The following is a 13,111-nucleotide window of genomic DNA, read 5'->3' on the forward strand; positions in this document are numbered from 1 at the left end:
AATAGATTTGAAATTGATTGATGCCTGGAAAGTACAGCAGTGAATCAATCTAAACACTTTTTTATCCTTTAAAAATGGTCAGAAAACACTTCAAGTATACAACATTTTTAGTTTGGCCTAAAACCACCAATACCCAAATGTTAAGAAAGAAACCCAAAACTTTACAAAAACATTCCTCACATTCCTCTAGCGTCTACACTACCACCTCCCATAACGTCTGAATATTGCATGAGATATGCAGATAGATGCTGCCTGTGCTGTCACAGTCCATCAGACATAATTCTTCCCAGACATGGCAGAGAATTCAGTCGACTAATGATTAAATCCACCGATACACATGCAAACACATCACTCTGAAGCTAATCTTGAGTTTAAAAAGATGAGACAGAATGTTGAAGGAAGAAGCAATTGGAAGAGGAGAGGGGAAAGCAGGGGATGAAAGAGGAATGGAGGACACTGAGATCTGGCTCATCAGTTTTGTAATTCTATCTGACAGGAAGCAACCTTATAGGATTAAAACAGATACAGACATGCAGGGGTATGCATATCTTTAAAAAAACACATACTCATTTGGACGAGTCAAATGTATTCCAGTATGTGAAAGAATCCCCAAAAAAAACAACCTTAAGGCATTAGAAGGCCAACAAATTATGTCAGCAGTGATATGAAATATCTAGAGAACTATGGTGTGTGTGTGTGTGTGTGTGTGTGTGTGTGTGTGTGTGTGTGTGTGTGTGTGTGTGTGTGTGTGTGTGTGTGTGTGTGTGTGTGTGTGTGTTTGCAAGCTGTCTAGCATGGAAAGCAGACTAAGGATTTTCGGGTGGATTTTCTCCACACTAGTGGAGACAAGGCAGTCCAATTGTCTTTATCTTTGCTGAGCACACCGCAGTGGGAGTTTGGATGGGAAGAGCCCCGAAACAGCTCTGGGCTTACACCAAGCCACAGTGAGTTGAGTTCAAGTTCTTATGCTATAGTTAGACTGTTGCATACAACACAAAGGGACACACTCTCCCATTTACAGTATGTTAAAACTTGATCATGCTTGAAGGTAGAGAGATGGGAAAGAAAGTAGTAGTAATAATAGGATGAGTAAGAGAGAACGAGGATTAACATACATAAACACAGAGAAACACATACAAACCAGTGGTGGAAAGTAACAAAGTACATGTACTCAAGTACTATACTTAAATAATTTTGAGGTACTTGTAGTTTACTAGAGTATTTACATTTTATGATTTTCCATACTTCAACTCCACTACACTTATGTGACACCTGGTGTCACTGCAATAGTTACTTTTCAGAGAAAAAAGGTGTGTACTGTAGGATTTGCCAGATTGCAACCAACTGAAACTTCTCCCGAGTGCCAAGTGTGTAGGAGAACTATGGTGGCTTACTGTACTTATTTAAATTATAATCCATTACAACCAATAAATCCCCCACAATGATACACACTATTCCTTTAAGATTCTGCAATCAAAATATTGGCTCAATCAAAAAATTGCAATGTATTTTTGTATATTAAACCAATGGTTCCCATTGTTGGCGTCTTGTACCCCTTTGCAAAAAGCAGTGTCTACTTCAGGCTCCTTTATCATGCATCACAGATACGTGAAATTTGTGTAGCAGAACCTTCCTACTATATTTATCACTTCCTGATCCTCAAGATTGACCTTGTACCCGTTTGAAGGGTGCATAAAGTAGTGAAAACTAGCAACACCTCAAACCAGCTATAAACAGTAAAATGCTATCCATGTACTGATGCATCGGTATTAACAACTAATAATGTCATACATGTCACTTTTCTGCAGAACTAACACTTTTACTAAGTATAACTTTAACTTTACAGCTGAAAACATATTTTATAAGTTATGCTATGCAAAGGATCTCAATACTTTCTAACTGGCAAACTGGCACTTCTTTTACTTTATGATCTCAGTTTTGAGTTGTGTGTGTGAGTGTCTGTGTGTGTGTGTGTGTGTGTGTGTGTGTGTGTGTGTGTGTGTGTGTGTGTGTGTGTGTGTGTGTGTGTGTGGTAGCCAGAGATAGTCATGAGAGAATGAGTGAATTTTATGTGACCCTTTGAAACACATGCCAAACTTACAATGAAGCCGAGCTTCTTGTAGTCGCGGGTGTACATGGACTTGCGTTTCTCGATGCTGCCACTGTTGTTGGGCTCACACTCCACGTCGAAGGCGATTCTCCGCAGCTCAAAGATGATGTCCCTCTGAGCCTGCACACGCAGAGAAGAATATTAAAGTGCTGCTCATAAGTCCATCTGTCTTTTCTTCCATTCACCATTTTGTAATTTCAGAATGCTTCAGCCTCATCTCCGCTGTCTGGGGTCTTGCAGTGCCCAAGGCAATCTGGCAAACCGCCATGACTCTCCACTGTTTTTATTACTTGGCCAAGCTAGAATATCTATTTACATGTATTTATTTTCAGCCGGATCAGGCCAAAATGGCCCACAGTTTGTTTGTTTTTCCTGAAAAGGTTTTCTTAAGTTTCTTGTGTGATGTAGGCTACAGTCAAACAGGCACGTTCTGACTGCTTACTATTTTTGTCTCTCTACAGTCTCATTTTAAAAGACAAGTCTGGTGATATTCTACATTTTTCTTACCATCAACAAATACCATAAAAAACCAAAAACCAACATTGAATTGATCCTATCTAAGAATTGATCCCTTATTAAGTATTTTGTGTGGCCAAAGCCTGACATACGTATGTTATTCCTCTAAACCATAGAGCTCCATTGTCCACTACGGGACATGTTGCTTTATTATGATGAACATGGGCTCGGAAGTCAATCCCACATACACACATATGTATTGCTGTCAATGTTGACAAAACTAAAGCAGTAGTTGGTTTTGATTAAGAGGGTTTGTTGACAATAACAGACATATATAATATCACCAGCCTTACTCTGTAAGTTGTTACACACTATAATGCTTCCTTTTGTTGATTGCTTAGTAAGGAGATCTGGATCGCTTTCTCAGTGAATTCCTTTATTAAGACATGTCTGTAAAATAAAGCACGACTAGTCAGCTAGTCACTCTACTAAATCTGTGTTAATCATATGTTTTAAATTGCTTTGAAGATAATGATGTTCCCTCCTTTCCCTTTTTGGCATTTCCTCATTTGTTCATCCATCCATCAATCCATTTGTCACCCATTCCTGTCAGCATCATTCACAGTCCCCCACCTGGTCCTGGGGATCCATCTTGGTCATCATGCGGTCCTCCAGCAGGTTGAAGGTGAGCACCTGCAGGACGTACAGCTGGTGGGCCATCTCATCGTTGATGGGTGTGGCGCTCCGGATCACGTTCTACACAGTGTGAAGGACAAACGGAGGAGGAAGAGGAAGAAGAGCAGGGGAGAGGAAGACAGAGAGGGGAGCGGAGGTGTTAGATGTGCAAATAGCAGTCGAAGGTGAGAGGGTTTTGGGGTCAGAGAGACGAAACATTGATTTTGAAAGAAAGCGGTATGAGATAAAGACGGCGAATAAGAGGATTTGGCAGTGAATCAGGAGGATTAGACAGCATAAGTCAGATGCGAGAACAGGAGAGGGGAAATTAGATTAAACACAAGGTGGAGGATGAAAGAGAGAAAAGGGAACAGGTGTGAGACAGTAAGTACAGTAGATAATAACCAGCGACGTGAGACAGAGGGAGAAGTGGCAGGTGTCATTTTCCTTTCAGTTATCACACTGGTGCAGAGGTATAAAACCGAACAGAGATAAAGAAACAGAGACAGAGGAGTACAATGGAGAGGAGAAGGGCATGGTTAGACTTACACTGAGAATGATGGAGCGCAGCTGTTTCTGGGCAAGAATATGGGCCATCTCCTATAGAGGGAGAAAGAAAGGGAGGGAGATAAAGAGAGAGAGAAGGACATCATTTAGGAAGGAGAGTGAGAAAATGAAACACTTTAAGTATCAACAAAAAATATATATTTTTCAGGGTTTTCTATGTTGATATGAGAAATGAATCAGAAAATAAACAGAAACTGCCACAGCACACTGCAAAGTATGCAGTGGCCTGCCATATGAAACAAGAAAGCCATCCCAAAGAAGAACTTAATCTTAAAAATGGATACTAAATGCACTAACTGATGTCTTCTACAGTGCAAACTACAAAGTGTGCTGATCAAGGGTGCACTTACTGTCAGGGGACAATTTAGGATGTCCACAATGTGCTCATCAACCTACCATATCGCGTGCAGTGAGGAAACAAAGTCAGAGACAGAGAGGGTGAGTGAGTGAATGTGGAAAAAAGAGAGTCTATAAGAGAGGAGGTTCAAAAAAAAAAAAAAAAATTCTGTCGGGGGTGCAGCTTGTGGAGGAAGGAGGGGGGGAGGCAACGGACTCAGCAGAATGGTGGGACACTGGGGGATCATAATAATAGCTTTACTGATGGTCGAATCCTCACCATGCACACACACTGTCATCTGTCCTTTAAGACACACAAACTGAGAACCAAAATAGTGTCTTTAGCCCCTTGCATGCTTTAAAATGTGTCATCTGTGGTCGATCTGCTGACATGATGATCAGGTACTATCCCATAACATCACATTATAAAAGTGCCTCCCTGCAGAAATGAAAGTGTCTGCTATAAACTTATATTACCACACATGCCTGGACCTGAGCAAGAGGTGAGCATGTTGCCCACTTATCACCTAAATCAATTCAATAAAGTTGCTTAAAGTTGCTGCCAACCAACCACATTAATCTGATTTAAAATAAAATAAAATGCACATTTGGCCTCAGCAAAAAAAAAAAAAAAGAAGCACTGCAACATCTGCGTGCACTACAATCTGTATGCAGTGATGCTGTGGAGCTTATTTCTGCCTAGCGTGTCTTTAACTTTGTATGCTGCACAGGAGAAAAGCTGTGGGTTAGCTTCATTCATTATTAATGTCAATGCCCATTGCTGGACCCTATGGTGCTGATTCAAGGGAACATGTGATCAGCTACGGGGCAAAGCGTGACATAGGTGAGAGAGGGAAGGAGATGGATGAGTGGAGAAATGAGAGCATCTCACATGCATGTCACTTCTGCAGAGAGGAATGGAGAGAAAGTAAGGGGTGAGGGGGTTCGTTGGGCTTTTAAATCCCGACTGTTCTACTAGATTTTATTGTTTAACTAAACTGGAGACAGGTTATAAACACATGACATACATTTACAGGCACAGTACAAAAATGCTGATGTGTTCACATGTAAATGTACCATGTAAAGCTCACTCACTACATCATGATACTGATTTACAGCACAGTATACTGTATGCAGTAAGTGCTGTGTGTGCACACTGCAGTCTCACCTGTCTCTTCTCCTCAGGAGCTTTGAGGAAGAGAGCATTGATGACAGCAATAGTGTAAGTCTGAATGTCTTGATCAGTCCTGGAAATAGAAAATAGCACACACAAGAATATCAACTATACATAGCAATATATAAGTAGATCATTATCACCAACATGTGAGGTTTGAAGTGCATTTATCACAATGTAAGATACATTGATGGCTTCACAGATGAATCAATCTAATTAAGTGGTCATAAAGCCTACAGTTCCACTTACCCTTGGAGATGTGGGATGAGCTGCCCGATGGTGATCTCCTGCGCCACCTTGTGGTAAAGATCCTGACTGTTGAGCACCATGGACTCCAGGATGGCCAGGGAACGCTGCAGCACTGCTGTGTCCATAGCCGACTTGTTCACGTAGCTGGCGATCTGCAGGAAGGACAGATGATGGGAAATAAAGAATCTGCAGCAAACACTAAATCATTTATAAGATGTAACGCTTTAAAGAGACAGAGATCATGAAAGGTAATAGAGGACGAAAAAAAAAAAAAACAACCTTCCTTTTGGTACTTGGGAAAATAAATTTAAGGCAAAACTGCCAACCTGTGCTTTTGTGTGTCAAAGGGACACACAAAGTGTGTCAAAATGTGTCAAAGGGAGTATCTGTTTGTGCAAAGAAATCTAAAATTTTCCAGCAATTATAATATATATATAATTATAAATGGAAGTAAACAAAATCTCCCTTAAATCCCTGCCCTGTTAAATGAGACATTTTCCTGGCTGACCTTCTTGATGAAGGCCACAGAGAAAGTGTCCCAGGAGACGATGCCGTGGTCCATCAGCTCCACGAAGGCCGTCAAAGTGAAGGACAGCAGGTCGCCAAAACTACGAGACAACACACACACAGAGAGACACATAGACCATAGGAAACTTCTCTCCAGCAGATGGCTTGGAACAGTGTATAGCTGCAAAGCCCAGATGGCGTGGAACATAACGGGGAATGAGCGGTCAGCAGAGACAGAGAGAGGGGTGGCGAAGAAGAGGAGAGGGTGCAGAGGATCATGGGATTGATTCTGCAACCAGGCTTACTGAAAAATTACGGAGAAAACAGGTAGAGAGGAAGAAATGGGAAAGAGGTTTTGCGATGCAGCGCAGACAGACTGGCCTTCAAGAAACAGCAGGGGCCGTCAGAAGGCCAGCAGGAGCCGGGCAGCACAGTGCGGCGTTCAATCAGGACCAGAAAGCTACATAACAGAGTGAAGTCATGCAGTTACACAAATATCAGGAGAAATAAATCACTCTGCCTCAGTCACAGGAGGGCAAAGCAGGGAACACATTAAACAGCTGTTAAATTCAAGACACATCGCTGCTGGAAGTACTTGGGGAGGAATTCAGAAATACTAATACAAAAAGTTATGGTTAGACAGCTTGAAGTTACTTCTGCAATTTTGTGTTAAAAAAAACAGTTTAGTAAGCTTTAAACTTTCAGATGTTTTCTATAGGTTTTACAATACTGCCCTCTACTGCTGAAGATTAACATTGCACCCTTCAGGCTTTTGTTGGTTCATTCTTTATGAAACATTTGTTATTTTTGTTGTACATGCATTGTGTCATGGTGACATGACCATATACAAAACCTATGGTGTCATATTCAATGCAAAATATGTTTCCATTTGTAATATTAAATCTAAATTCTTTTTGAGAGTGCAATAATCTGATGATGCAGTTCATAATGCATGTTAAAGTTAGTCTGCAGAGCTGAAACACCATCAGATTCAGCAAGGAAAACCAACCACAATGGAAAATAAAATGGAAGAAATAGGTTTTCAAGATACAAATATTCCTAAAGTGGATCAACAGAGAGCATCATGGGTCAGTGTTGCTGCATTGTAGATGATTAGTGAACAGTTAAATAGGCGATTAGTAACCCACAGGAGAAAAATACTTTTGCAGATGATACTAGCCATTTAGATAACATACTACACAATGCTACATGCAATCATAGCCATTAGAGGATAGATTCAATAGTAAAGGAAACCTTTTTGATGGATGGATTAAGTTCCTGTGATGATAGAGGCTACTGGCTAATAATGTTGAAGAGAAAGTAAGAAAAGTAGCTGAACAGCCCCTCACAGACAATCCCCTCACCCTGAGCAGCACCGTGTGTAAAGAACACCAAGATTTAATTCAGGGGGACTTGTACCAAAAGTACAGTAATAATACATGAAGCTGCACTGAACCTTTGATTTAAAAACAGCAATTCATCATTATTATTATTATTATTATTATTATTATGTTTGACTAGGTTTTTAGAAATAAATCTTGGCTTTCTTTCAGTCTGGATTGAAGAATTAGGAAGTTGTTTGAGTCTGTTGCCCAAAACCACATGCAAAAAAATAAAATGCGACACTGATTTCGAAATGGAAGCCTAGAAGTATAATTTCCCATAAGGCACTTGGGCTAGAGTCTTAATCATGCAGACTCAGCCAGCATGTTAGGAAGAGCACAGAGACATTACCCAGCTGGGGGGTGGGGGGGGGGGGCTTACCAGGGCTTCATTATCTTCTGTAGTTTCTGATAGCGTCTGCAAAGATTTGAGAAACTTTGGTGTCACAGTTGGGAAACAAACAACCAGATCTTCTAGCCAGCACAGAGCAGGAAAACAACACACATCACAACCAAGATAATGCGTAAATATCCCTGAAAGAAGAAACCAGAGCCCCAGCAAGTCCAATCTATTACACATCATACGAATGATTTCTGATTGGATAAATTCAGACGCAAGCAAACTTGAACATTTCAGTCAACATAAACTTTCATACACTGACCTGTAGTAAATACGTTTAACAAGTAATCCTACTCAGACCTTAAAAGCATGCCAAGCAGAAACAGTTGAAAAAGTAGTTTGCTGCCAACCTTCACTGTCTCGCAGCAAGCTTTGGTAGAGACGCACAGAAATGATCAAACAACACTTTCATTTCACATACATACATTCTGTCTTATAAATAAAATGCTGCAGCAATTAAGTTACACACAAATGAGGACACCATGTGATTAACAAAGAAAAATAAATAATTGAGAAAACTCTCAGAATCAGTGTCCCTGTTACTCTGTATAGTTCACAGCACTCACTGTTTTCATTGGGGCTACTTCTTCAGTAGAAATTAGTTTCAATAAAAATGCTTGACAAACAATAATATGGGCATGCTTATGGAACTTAATTTTCTTAACAAAATTAAATTCACCTCCATTTTACAGCAGAACTCTAAAGCTGTGCTAATACAACACAATATGTGAGAACGTGTGTTGATTTTTTTTATTTGGGTGAACTAAAATCCCTCCGGCCATCCCTTTTGAAAGTAATAACCCCTTTTATTAAGCTGGTTGAGGTTGCACTGCACATTCTGAACACCTACCGTGTCAAAGCACATTAGATGTTCCACGTTTTAATCAGCAGAGGGCGACGTCTGCCTTTCCCTTGTGGCGCTTGTGTGGGCAACAGCAGCAGCCTGCCAACTTATTTCCACATGAATACAATACAACATCTCTGGTAGAAGCTTTAGATCACAGCACTGCTCTGCCCTCTTGAGTCTCCAGCACTGAGCCTCTTGAATAATTACAGTTCACCAAGTTGGTTGGCAGACACACTAATGAGTGTGTGTCTGTATGTGTTTCAGACACTGATACCTATCTGTGTGTCTGTGTTTCATAAGCTCCTTCTGTTGAGATGGAAATGCAGCAGAGCCACTTGCGCACACACACCTCTCAAACTCTCCAGTGCTGAATAACTGATGTGATGGTAATCTACATAAAAACATATTTAATGACAGAGCCAGAAGCAGAGTGGACTCAACATCAGTGCTGTGATGGCTCCCAGCAGTAAGATCAGATAAGGGTCAAATATTTGCTAATTTTAACATTTATGCACAAAAAGGAAAAGAGGCTTCAATGATTTCCTGTCAAATAGTAGAAGTGAGCGTAATGCTGGAGGCGCTGCTGTCTCATACCTAGAAATAGGAGATCAGTGGTTTCTACTGAAGACAAGGCACTGACCGGAATTTGACCCTTTATGTACAGACAGTACAAAACAATCCGGAGCATGAAAGGAGAATTCATTCAGTTTAAGAAAGTGTTGCTCAATTAAAAGAATCCAGCGCCAATAATTGTTTGCAATGCTTTGCAGAGTTCCCTGCCAGCGTTAATCAGTGTGTGCTTGTGTCTTGTTTGGGTTTTTACTGTGCCGTAGTAAGAGCATACTTGACCTTTAGTGAGTGCACCTTTACAACATGAGTGTGTCTTTGAAGAAAAAACTCCTTATGCAAGCAAACAATTCTTCAGTCCATCTCTTCTCTCGCAGGGTACAAAGTGATGAATAATGAGAGATGCATGAGGCAGAAAACGAGAGCGTCCCGGGCGGTTGAATACTGCTGCCCTCCCTGCCAGTTTGCATCGTATATGTCGGCTTGTGTGCACGCACGTTTGCACTCCTACTGTAACTTTCCTCTAGGTTATTACTCTGACCGGAGCCTTGCAGTCACACAGCATGCTACCGGAGTGTGCGTGTGTACTCACACGCACGCACACACACACACACACACACACACTTCCCACTGGCATCACGGCTGAGAAATTCCACCTCAGCGAAAAATGTCCTCGCTTTAACCTTCAGTTGAGACGGTCTCCGGAGCCCTCCACTGCCAACGCACGCACGCGATGAGTTGTTGGATCTGCTGAACAGTCAGAAACCAGTGCAGAGCTCTCTTCTCCTCTGTTGTGTGTAATGTCACTATCATGGTCAGTAAAGGCAAACAGGAACCCCTGGGTATGTTCTTCTCAAGCCAGTTCTGCTCTTTTCAGTTTCTGGATGACACCTTAAGAGTGTGTAACGGGATTACGGCCTGGCTGTGGATGCTGTGCCTCTGTAGCTATGCTGCAGGCTCAACTGGATGTAGACCTTCTCAAAAATGTAACAGTGCAACCACAGAGATATTACACAGAGACAGAAAGAATTGTGATTGAGGTTGGGCTTATTGAGTTTTTGTCCAACACTTTCCAATGCCCGTAGTTTTTGTTGATAGACAACCTCAAACAATTTGAAGAGAGGCTCTGTCATTTTTCTCCTGTTTGGTTTGATATCTAACAAAGACATTTATTTCCACAGCAAGGTAGTGTCAAGTCACAAGGTGAATGCAAGAATTGCAAGTTTTTCTTCATGAACATGGCCTGATAATGATTTCTGGTGTGTCGGTGCTGCAATGAAATCCTAAAGTATGCTCAACTGCAATCAATTCCCACACTAAAGGCAACTACAGACGGCCAGCTGCTGCAAAAGATGACTTGAGGAGTGGCACTGAACTGTCAAAATAGACAGTGCAACTCAAAGAAAAAAAACAAGATTCTCACTGACCTCAGATTTGTGTAAAACTAAGAGTGAGACATTCATTGCCAAAACCCACAATCGACTTAAGTCAGGCGAAATTAATGTCATGAGCTTAGTATAGGAAACCACTGGAAATCTATATTCTTCTAATCTACTACTGTTCCTTGGCCACCCTAATACATTCCTCACACAAAGAGGAATGAGAAATCAAAGGGGAACACTGTAGTGACGAATATACAACCAACAAAAGAGATGGTCGGTAAATGGACTTACTCAGTCCCACTCTCCACCATCTGAGTGAGCAGGGAGATGCCGTCCAGGTTGATGAACTCTTGGGCGAAGGTGATGTCCCTCGACGCATTGGCCAGGTCCTTCAGAGACTCCAGCTTGGCATCCATGCTGGATGACTGGATCCGTTCATGGAGCTGGATTGCAGTCTGGTACTAAAGTGGAAAGTAGAAAGGTAAATAATAAATGCCAAATGCCTTGGGATAATAAAGAAATAAGTTTCCTCTCTGTGCATCCACAATGATCAGTGCTCTTATGTAGTTATAAGGACATTTTGCAAAGAAATAAAACTCACAGGAGAGGTGGTCAAGCGCAGGATTGATCCATTCTTAATGTCATTGCGATTCTGTGGAGATTTACAAAGATAAAAGCAGAAGTTAGTGAGCACTTTTCTTTCTTCTTTTTTTTTACCTTGGATACTGCTGCCTGGAGTTGAAAAACAGATAACCAAACCTTTTCTGTGATGTAGAAATTTGTGGCATCAGCAATCTGCAGAGCAAAGTTTTCATGGTTCCCCAAGGACCACCTAAAATTCATTGGATGGAGAGAAACAACATTGCATAATTGGTATTAAAGGGGGGAACATATTGTGTGAAATACAGCTAATACAATTTTAGTATGGAGATAGAGAGAGAGGGCTTTTTGCAAGAAGCCCTAAGAGAATTATTTTCCAACCAAAAGCCAATGCAGACTTACCCCTCACACACTTCTTTAATGATGGCTGAGAGAGGCTTTTTCTGTGGAGAAAGGCAAAACTACATTTAGACCACAGTCCAACTCAGAGTTCCTAAAATAGTAGTCAACTCAGATTGAGCTGCAATTATTTTATATAACAGGACTGACACAATGAGAGGCTGTTCTACAGGAGCCTGTATTTAACGAACCGACTGCTGATGTGGGATCACTGACCGTGTCTGCTGCGCCATTTCATTTAATATTATTGGATGTGAAACTGCTTCCAGATCAGCAGCTGTGATGTTCTGCTCCACAGGGGCGGAAAGTAGCTTTACTCAAGTACTGTCCGACAATAAGTTTAAGTTAGAGGTACGTCTTTGCTGGTCTATACTAGATAGGAAATACTGCACTTTTTACTTCATTATAATGATAAGGCACAAAACATATGATTGTTTTCTAAAATAGTACGTGTTTTTATTGATTATACTGTACTATGGTAAGGCTGGTGACTGTTTAAGCATCTTTGATAATATTATAATCAACTTTGGGTACCAAAAAAACATTTTTTGAGACCTTGTGGAACACAATGCAGTTATGCTCCGTTTTTTCCCCATTTATAAAATGTGAAAATCTTCTCAATGCCTTGATGTTCTTTTGGGTTGGTCTGTCACGATCATTTTCATGTTATCGACTTATCGTGTGATTTCTGGTGATCACCGAGAACATTTTCGCTGTCCTCTATATTGCCCGTTGTGTTTACATAACAACGTCACCAACATTTTAGCTAACATGTTGCCAGAATAAGACTTGGGCATTGCACAATAATTGCATATATTATATCTATATTTTATTTATTTAGAATATTGTTTTAACCTTTCAATACTGTCTGAAAATTCAAAAATAATTAAAAGTTCTTTTAATAGGACTTGCATTATTATGCTATTATATTATCTCTGGGACAATATATCATGCAAGTAAAGTAGCTGTTGTGACCTACTTTCACTTGCATTTTGGGAAATCTGTACTCAAGACTAAACCCCTCCAATTCTGACCATTGTGTGTGTTTTTTTAATTCTGTCCTCTGTGAGTCTCCCAACTTTACAAAGGAACAATGCTCAATCTCTGGAGCAAACCCTTCACATTGTAGTACAGCTACTTTTACTCAAGTAAAAGTTCTGAATACAGTACTGCCCCTAGTACTGATCCATCTACCAGCCCTGTTCACATTTGTGTCTTATCCACCAGTTTAGAGCCAAGGGAGTGTTTTAAGGATGGTTAAGGGTCTCTTATCCATACTCACAGGCACAAGCTAAAACTATGAACACACACACACACACACACACACACACACACACACACACACACACACACACACACACACACACACACACACACACACACACACACACACACACACACACACACACACACACACCAATTAAGTGAGCTTCTCCATACAGTCACAATGATTGTGTTGC

At 40.8% G+C, this 13,111-nt stretch overlaps 1 protein-coding gene across 6 annotated transcripts in view; it reads right to left on the reverse strand.

Moving 5' to 3' along the window:
• Window positions 1-13,111, reverse strand: part of elmo1 (engulfment and cell motility 1 (ced-12 homolog, C. elegans)) — a 97,924-nt gene that overhangs the window by 48,243 nt on the left and 36,570 nt on the right. For 3 of the 6 annotated variants that reach the window (XM_068728471.1, XM_068728470.1, XM_068728469.1), the window contains exons 3-14: window positions 11,655-11,695; window positions 11,412-11,484; window positions 11,254-11,304; window positions 10,944-11,113; window positions 7,839-7,874; window positions 6,076-6,175; window positions 5,568-5,719; window positions 5,313-5,391; window positions 4,159-4,200; window positions 3,791-3,841; window positions 3,200-3,322; window positions 2,102-2,230 (exon numbers count right to left, since the gene is read on the reverse strand). In XM_068728471.1, the coding sequence (XP_068584572.1) occupies window positions 2,102-2,230; window positions 3,200-3,322; window positions 3,791-3,841; window positions 4,159-4,200; window positions 5,313-5,391; window positions 5,568-5,719; window positions 6,076-6,175; window positions 7,839-7,874; window positions 10,944-11,113; window positions 11,254-11,304; window positions 11,412-11,484; window positions 11,655-11,695 (1,047 nt within the window). The remainder of the gene's footprint in view (window positions 1-2,101; window positions 2,231-3,199; window positions 3,323-3,790; window positions 3,842-4,158; window positions 4,201-5,312; window positions 5,392-5,567; window positions 5,720-6,075; window positions 6,176-7,838; window positions 7,875-10,943; window positions 11,114-11,253; window positions 11,305-11,411; window positions 11,485-11,654; window positions 11,696-13,111) is intronic. The other 3 variants (XM_068728472.1, XM_068728473.1, XM_068728474.1) reach the window with 3 other exon arrangements.

Source organism: Cebidichthys violaceus, unplaced genomic scaffold (genome assembly GCF_023349555.1).
Source record: "Cebidichthys violaceus isolate CVI_PGR_0920_01 unplaced genomic scaffold, fCebVio1.0.p SCAF_42, whole genome shotgun sequence".
NCBI lineage: Eukaryota > Metazoa > Chordata > Actinopteri > Perciformes > Stichaeidae > Cebidichthys > Cebidichthys violaceus.